Source organism: Pteropus vampyrus, unplaced genomic scaffold (genome assembly GCF_000151845.1).
Source record: "Pteropus vampyrus isolate Shadow unplaced genomic scaffold, Pvam_2.0 Scaffold14, whole genome shotgun sequence".
Taxonomy (NCBI): domain Eukaryota; kingdom Metazoa; phylum Chordata; class Mammalia; order Chiroptera; family Pteropodidae; genus Pteropus; species Pteropus vampyrus.
This window is the reverse complement of record NW_011888795.1, coordinates 2,413,265-2,422,126: the sequence shown is the minus strand read 5'-3', so window position 1 is coordinate 2,422,126 and position 8,862 is coordinate 2,413,265. Positions and strand designations below refer to the sequence as shown.

Genomic DNA, 8,862 nt, shown 5'->3' with positions numbered 1-8,862 from the left:
GTGTAGTTAGAAGTTAGCTGTACTGGAGCCAAGATTGTAGGCAATAAATAGAAACCTCCATCATTCTCCACTTCCACCGAGCTCTGGCTTACTACAGTCAGAGTTGAATTTTCTAAAGTAAATGTCAATTCTTATTTCTCTGTTAAAACCATATGAAAGAAGCAAAATGAGAATTTTGTGACCTTGGAAAAAGATATGTACATAAATGTTCTTCACAAATAAATATAAGGTTAAATAAATACTTGTGACGACAGACAAGGTTTTTTTTTTCATATTATTTCTGTAGATTAAAATAAAAATATGTGTTAAACCTTCAAAGCTCAAATTCAATTTTTTCTTTTTTAAAATTCATGTTCATAGTATTAATTTCACTATTGTAAAAAGTTGTACATTTTAACCAGGATAATGCTATGTAATGTGAATTAAGTTTATTAGAAAAAAGACAATAATCTAGGCAATGTATTTTTTTTCTCAGTGTTAGAAGATACATTCAAAATAAGCATATTTAAGATTCTTTGATGCAAAGCTCAAGACACTGAGAAATGTGCTCAGATGGAGAGAGAAAAGATAAAGGTAGGTGATCATAGCCTCTCAACAGTTTCTGGGAAAAAAAGAGTTGCTGGTAAGCACGTAACAACAATTCTGATTACAGTCTGGTCCAGAAATGCTGTTCTGTGGCTTGGCCTTCCCATGTGAGTTTTTCCTTTCGAATCTGTTCAGAGCTTTCATATCCTCGGTTGATATAGAATCCATTTTTGCCATCGTCTGAATAATCTGTCCTGTTTGTGGGAGGCCAGGTTGAGTCTTCTGCCAGCTTTTTTTGCCAGTTCCTATACTGACTTTTAGAATAGAATCCAAATACTTTTTTGATCAATTGCCAGAACTCTCGATTTTGAAGGATGGCATCCTGGAAAATAAGGTGAAAAAAACAAACCATCATTCACTTCATCTGAGGCCAGGTTGCTCCTGACTGCCCCTGTCCCCCCAGGCCTTCCTCTGAGATGTGCTCGTTGCTGCTGAGGTGGCAGCTTCTCCTTCCTGCAGTTCCCATGAAGCCTAGCAGCTCCCCAGCTCATTTGCTTGAGAAGCGAGAGCATACTGATCTTCACAGAAATCTGCTGAAAGCTTACAGCCTTTCATTTCCCAGTTAAATCCTGGCTGATGATTCACTTAGAATTATTTTACTGCCAGACTGAAATGATAACTAGGTAATGTACTCAATAATGTACTCAAAACTCAAGAAAAAAAAATCACTGCTACCTGGCATATGCCACGTAGAAGGTGCCAAATAAAGGTTTGTTGAATGAACAGATGAACTCTAGCAATCAAATCAATTTCGTTTTCCATTTTAGAGCCTCTATTTTTTCTATGTTCACATGCATGTGATTTTTAGACATTTATAATAATTAGTCAAATCTTGCATTCTACCTTTATTTATACTAGGCTTTCTGCCATATACAATTTGTAGCTACAGTCTTCTTAACAATCATTTTAATGGTCATATGACATTTCTTCAAATTGCTGAATAACTATTTTAAGAGAAGTAAGCCTTTATTTCCTTGTTTCACAAATAAAGCTGACTGTGCTGCTGTGTAATTATTTAAACAAGCAGCATCTCTACTTTTGATTCGAGTCAAGTCTAATATTTTATCACTGTAGATAATACCATGATGAATACCTTCATACATGTAAGGTTTTTAAAATCTCCTTTTGGGTTATTTTTTTTTTTAATATAATCTCAAAAATGGAATTCCTCAGTTAAAAAGTATGCGAAATTTTATGCTAATTGTATATAATGAGATATTTATGTGTGAGTGTGTGTATTAAATTTGGTTGATCCCTTTTCTCAAAGAACTTACAATATATGAATCTTTAAAAAAAAAATACTGTCCTTTAAAAATAGGATAGTATTCTTAAATCACTTTTACTGAGTATATAAAGTGATTTAGTGACACTGAATAGAAGAGAAATGCTATAGGGAAGACTTTCAAGTGTAAGAATTGACTAGAATGAGTAGTGGCTTCCCTTCTCTCTTAATTAAGGAAGCCCTACTGAAGACAGCTCTTTACTCTTAAAGGTCTCATTGAATTTTAGAGCTGGAAGGTCACCTGGTCTGGTCTTTACTAGATTATTGAGAATCCAGGAAACGTATAATACAATGCCTTCATGTGAGGCAAAATTAGAGTTAATTTGATGTTTTGCTTTCTTTGCTACTGATTCTGATGGCATTTCCATGCGGGCTTCAAAGAATTTTAAATCATCACCCCGCCAACATTTCCCCCAAACAGAACATGGACAGTTTTTATAAACTCTTCATAACTAGCACTGTTGGGGACAAAAGTGTTTGCACTAAAAAATGAGCATCTGTTGAGAATGAGACCCTTTACTTGTTTATCTCCCCAGAAGAATAGTAGGAGCCATATAGAAGTTACTTTACCTCTACAAAAAAGGCCACACAGAATTGGGTGAGGGCTGCCACCAAAATCGAAACCCTCCATGACGTTATGGTTGGGATTAACTGTTACAAAAGGAATACCACTATTAAATTTTTTATACTTAACCCTTTGAAAATGCATATTAATTATCTTACTTAATTTTTATATTTGTAACAACTCTCTGAACTTGGAGGGTAGGTACATCTTTTATCACTTTATAGTGCCTGGCCCAAGGATTCAAAGCCAATAAATAAATGGCAGAGCCAGAATTCAAATGAGAACTGACTGCCTCCTGGCCTGTGCTCCCTCAATTGCCAGATGACAGACAGGAGATAGGATGCTTTGGAGCCTATGTATCTCTCTTCATTTTTATCTTTTCAAATAGAGGGAAGAGGACATAAGATTAAATCATTTATCTAATAAGAGTATTACTTATAATTAACCCCAAACAAAATCTGCTTGGAGTTTATTCTTTCAGTAAAATTGACCTACGGGTAAACACAAGAGACAGAGGTACAAGTTTATTTTAACTGAAATGAAGGTAATATTTTCTGAACAAATCTTCCCAGTCCTAAATCCAGTGGCTTGATGAAAGTCAAACCTACCCAACCCATCTCCTTTTAAGGATTAAAGCATACATACTGACTACCAAATACACTTATTAAACATGCGTGAGAGCTACAACTTCCCATGGCTACATTCATAGGGGAAAAAATGGTTATATGGCCCCCTTTATGATCCAAAATAATGGAATATGGCTGATTGTGAAAGGAACTGAGCTGCCTTTTGTACTGAAACCGCAGACCCTCCACAGTGTCTAAATGCTCATCTTTAATTTTCATCCCCATTCTGATATGAGTTCTTTCAATGTAACACTTTGCTATTTTTTTCCCCAAGTGGAGACAGTCTTTCTCAGGGTTGTGAAATACAGCACACTGGGTGCACAGTTGTCTGGAGAAAGCTGTAAGATATGACAATGGGTCAGATAATAACGAAGAACCTGGCTCTTTCCCTCATTGCTGCCACTGCCCTGACCTGTGAAGTCTCTTCTCCATCCCTTGGCCTGGAAGGCACACATAATATTGTTTTGGAATTATTTGCTTATATGATGGATGGTCTTCCCTCCTAGCTTCTGGGCTTCTTGAGTGGTAACCATACCTTACTCATCTTCATAACCCAGTGCCAAGCAGACTCTGAAGCTTCATACTGTTTCTTAAATGGTTGAATGGCTCAGGTTTTCATTTCCAAACTGCTTTTCTCTCCACACCTCTCTGCTCTCACGTATAGTTCTCCTGCCATTATCTAATTAACCTGTTTTAAATACCATGCTAAAAAACCTGCCCAGGTATCTTCAATGATTCCTTGCTTTTGTCAGGATTAAGTCCAAACTTCACTGGCTACCTTCATCCATCCATGCCTTCCTCATATTCAGCAACCTGCTGTCTCATTCTTGGCCATGCTTGCAGGTGTTCTGTGAAACGAGCCTTGCTTTTGATTTTTGTCTCTACCACCCTACATTCTTTTCATTTCCAAGACAAAAGAGATTCTTTCAGCCCTCTCTGCTTGTGCCCAGGCTGTTATCCTGGTTGGGAATACCCCTATCTCCTGCCTAGCAAAATCTAACCTATCCTTCCAGACCCAGGTCAAGCCGTATTCTCCTCTATGAAGCCTCCCATGACAGCATAGGCCACAGTGAGAGCTCCTCCTTCCTATGTTCTTCCTACTTCTGTCTATCTATATACTTTCTTCAAGCATAGATGGCCTCAGGTGGCCATGCCATCATTTCACTTGGTTATTGCTCATCTTCATGACAAAATTGTAGATTGGAGGTTGAATCAATTCTCCTCGTTCTTCATTTCTCCCACAATGCTAGGTCCAAAATTGGGTTCACTAACTTCTTAATCAATTTAATTTTAACCCACTGTATCCTGGATCAAATGATGCCCACTGAAAGAAAATTCCTATAGTCAATTTCTGACAGACATGATTAGTTTATAAATCTTTTTCTCACTCTTCACAACTACATTTTGAAGGATTTCTACTATATGTTTTAAAGAATTAAACTTGAAAAATTATTGTATTAATAATTTTTTTGTTGCATTAGTACAACAAACATAGTAGAATGAAGTATCTAAACATAATATTTCAGATATGAACAGGATAAATGTATACTATTGATAATACTATAAAAACAATTGGAGCCTAGCATATGTGAGATCCAGATATGTTATTTGCTCTTCTAGTAAATGAGAATAGCCTCGCTATATTCAGTAGTCAGAGAGGCTATGGTAATAACTGAATTGCAAATTACAATGCAAATATGGTCCCATTGCACATGGGAGTCATGCCAGATGTGCAAATGAATACCACTTACCTCCATTCCACGGTATATATCTTGAAAATCAGAAAACAGAATGAAAACTGTGAGGCTCAAGGCAGATATCAGCAGAAATGAGAATATATCTGAAGAAATACCAAACATTATTTTTAGATGCTAAAAGAATGTTTCACATAATTTGGCACACATTGCAGAATCAATTATCTTTGTTGGGCAAATATAGGTTACATCTTCAGATGTTTTGATATATTCTCATATGTTTTAAAATATGTTCTAATGCTTACAAGACAAAGGTGATATCTTAAAATCTTTCTTTGAAAGCTGAGTATAGAAAGCTGCTAATAAATGTATTATAGTGAATTCCATAAAAAGAGTTACCTCAACTGAGGAGTCCCGAGGGGCTGGGACATCCTGCAGTGACCAGTTCATGTAAATGGTCACCAGAGAGGCCCTGATGCTTTCTCACCCTGTGTCTAGTGAGTCGTGCATGCATGGATAAACAGTCAGTTCTCTTGGCAGCACCTCATTCTTCACTGCCTAGAGAATAAAGTCCAAGGGTCTTCGATTGACATTCAAGGCCTTCCACAATATGGTTTCAATCAGTCTTTCCAAACTGACCTCTTATTATCATCCTTATGTGCATAGGAAAGTTAAGCCAAAAGCCTGCTGCTTCCACAAAGGCTCAACACTTTTAAGCTTCTGTGCCTCTGTTCACAAAATACCTGTGTAGATCGTACTCTTCTTGTCTTGGAGAATTCTAATTTTTCATTAAAAATCCAGTTCAAATACCACCTTCTCTTTAAAGACTCCCTCGTCCTTCCTTACAATTTTTTTTTTTTAATTTAGTATGGTGTATATCACACTCTGCTTTCCATGATCTTCATTTATGTATTAACTAGATTGTAACCACTTGAAAGTGGGCTCTGAATTGAAAGAGTGAGAGCCTAGCATGCACATCTGCTGGTTCTCTCTCTCTCCAGCCTGCCCCAAATGCCAACATCACTGTTCTTACCCACCAGCCCCATCCACTCCTGTGCCCATCAGAGCGTTTAAGTGCTTTATAGATGATACTTTATAAATGCTTTTTGGTAGGATCAGAACCTCCAGGCCAAAACAATAGCATATAATCAGTGTTGCCATGATATAAACGATACTTATAAACAAACTTATAAACAAACTTGAAACTTATAAACAAACTAGGTTTTGTCTTATGCTCATTTATTCCAATGTTGATGGTCCCCTGGCCCCCAACTATATAGGTCGATACCAACCACAAATCAGAGGCAACTGCTCCTCTACGAGAAACATGAATTTTCGAAGTAACAAGAGCTTTGTTTTCACCTTATGTACCTACACCCACCCTGGCATTCATCTAAGCCTCACTTTATATATACAACTAGATGTAGCATCTCCCAGAAGAATTAACCAGGCTTGCTTGACAAGTGTGTGAGGCAGAGAGAAGAAAAGCTGGAGCTGCATCTTCCAAAATAAAGCAATTTGAACATCTTGGTGCTAAGAAGCCCCGAGGAGATGGCTATGTGGATTTTTCATTTACTTCATTGTTTCTAAGGCCCAAGGATCCAGATGCTGGAAAGATGATGCTCCAAAATTACAACTGGGCTGAGTGCTGTGCACATCCCACTGTCCTCAGACTAAAGATCTGAAAAGCAGACCAGGCTAGTATACAAAGGAGTAGTGTGGAAGCACAATGACAAGGCTTTTTTCTTTAATTCAGCTTTGATTGGGAAACATAATGAAGAACTGAAGTGCATGTTGCCCTCCTTAGTTAGTTACTATTGATGAAAGAATAGGACTCTGTTTATACAGGTGATTTGGGAAGACATGTCCTGAGCAAGCCATTACAGGTTATTTTTAGATAAGGAAAAAGTTACTGCATATTCACCCCTGTTTAATAGAAATTTAACCTGTACTTTTTCTATGTCTCATCATCACAAGTTTATCTTCTGTCAAAGGCTGATAAGAAAGGTGAAGACTTTTCTGTTATATTAAAATAAAATTGCTTGTATATTTTAAAGTAGTTTCAAGGGCTTTTTACTTGTAACTTTGAAAGAATATGATTTATTATAAGATTATATTGGTTAGAATATTTGTTTATAAAACTTTTTTCATTTAAAATTATCAGTTATGTTTGACATAGAGGTTTGAGTTTAGCCAAAAGCTTTAAATTGCTATGATGCAACTAATCCAGTTCTAATAAACTCAATTTATGCAAAGGACTTTGTGGCTACTATTTAAATTAAAGTACTAGTTGACATAATATATCCTTCTTGTAAAATATATTTACAATAAAAAAAAGACTATAAGAGATGAACTTTAAAACAAAAAGAGGAATCTTGATTTGCTGTGACTCCAAGGACATTATTAAACATTGTATCAAAATTAATAAAAATTATAAGAAATTCAGAAAGAAGTTTACAGAAAATCAAACCTTAAAGGAAAAAATCTTAACAGGCTCTCAAAACCTTTGGCAAAACAGCTATACAAAAAAAAGGGTGGGGAGGGAAAGTTGGGAGATGAGAACAGAAAAAATGTAAATAATATAATTGTTAAAAACTGGTTTAATATAGTAAATGTTCATTTTTAGTTTAAGAATAGGAGTGAGACTTGATTTCCCAATACCTATGACTTATTTAGAAAATTAAAGGTTAGAGTTTATGCCATGCGATATACAAAATTATAGTAAATTTTCTGAAGCAGAAGTTTTACAGGCTACATTCTCTGAAATGACAATAAAATTAGAAATTATTAACCAATTTTAAATTAAAACTCTCTCCTGATACACATATTGAAAACAAAATTCTAAAATTCTGTTGGGTCAAAAAGGAAATCAAGTTCGTTTATAAGCTATTGAGAAAAACTAGTAGGAGAATAAAAATAAAATCCTATTTCACTTGAGAATTAAAAATCACTAATCTGAAAACTATTATGTCAAAGAGGAAATTAAGTCACAATTAGAGACACATGAAAAGTAACAAATGCAACCCAAACTACAATCATGCATCTAGAATGCTTGTCTAATTTTATAAGAATAAAAGAAAATACATAAATTCTAAAGTAAATTGAAAAATTAAAATTTTTTTCAAAGAAAGTAAGAAGAGGGAAAAGAATAAAAAATAAATTAACAACTAAAAAGCATACAGAATTATTAAATCTGAGAGCTGATTCTTTAAAGACAATCAGTAAAAATACATGTCTGGTAAAAATAAATAAAAAATAACACATATAAATGTTATTAGGGTGAGAAGACAGTAAAAAAGTTGTAAAAGCATTAAAAATTATAAGAAAACGCTACCCAAAATCCTATGTAAAAACTTGATAACTCTCAATGAAATAGGGATTATTTGGGTAAAAAATGTTGCTATTTTAAAAACAGTTTAATCTAAATTAATCTTTAATAATAATTCTTTCAAAGGAAGGATTTGAAACCAGATGATTCTACTGAGTTTTTGCAAATTGTCTACAAAATATTTTTCAGGGGAAGAAAAATGTGAAGAGTTCTCAAGTTTAATACCAAATCTAACAAAACACTATACACACACAAAATCAGACCAATCCCATATAAAACATAGATATTTAAAAACTATAAAATATAATTCACCAAAATTTATAATCTATCACAAATAAGTAGAATTTGCTCAAGAATATGAAGGAGGTTTAATAAGATTACTAATATATTATAGCAACAGGTCAAAGGAGAAAAAAGTATAATCATCTCGGTAGGTGATGAAAAGGCATTTGATGAAATTCATCTCCCATTTTAGATTTTAAAACATATTTTGATTTACTGGATATAGAAGGATATTTTCTTTACATGATGTAGCTTACCTCAAATCAATATCAAAATCATATTTACAAGTGAAAACTACTAGAAGCATTTTTATTAAGGAGAACTATCTGTTATTACCATTATTACTTAACATTGTACTAGAAATTCTGAACTGTGCACTAAGAAAATATAAATAAACATTTTAGCTATTGGAAAGAAAGAAGAAACAATATTACTTGCAGATGATAATAATTATCTTTTTAAACACTCTAAAATTGAGGATTAATAGCAAAATTCAGAAA

At 34.4% G+C, this 8,862-nt stretch overlaps 1 protein-coding gene across 1 annotated transcript in view; it reads right to left on the bottom strand.

Moving 5' to 3' along the window:
* Window positions 1-646: 646 nt before the first annotated feature.
* The window catches only part of ATP13A5 (ATPase 13A5), a 109,531-nt gene continuing 101,315 nt past the window's right edge, over window positions 647-8,862 (bottom strand). Inside the window, exons 28-30 of the mRNA XM_011383325.1 lie at window positions 4,810-4,898; window positions 2,438-2,518; window positions 647-907 (exon numbers count right to left, since the gene is read on the bottom strand). Of these exons, the coding sequence (XP_011381627.1) occupies window positions 647-907; window positions 2,438-2,518; window positions 4,810-4,898 (431 nt within the window). The remainder of the gene's footprint in view (window positions 908-2,437; window positions 2,519-4,809; window positions 4,899-8,862) is intronic.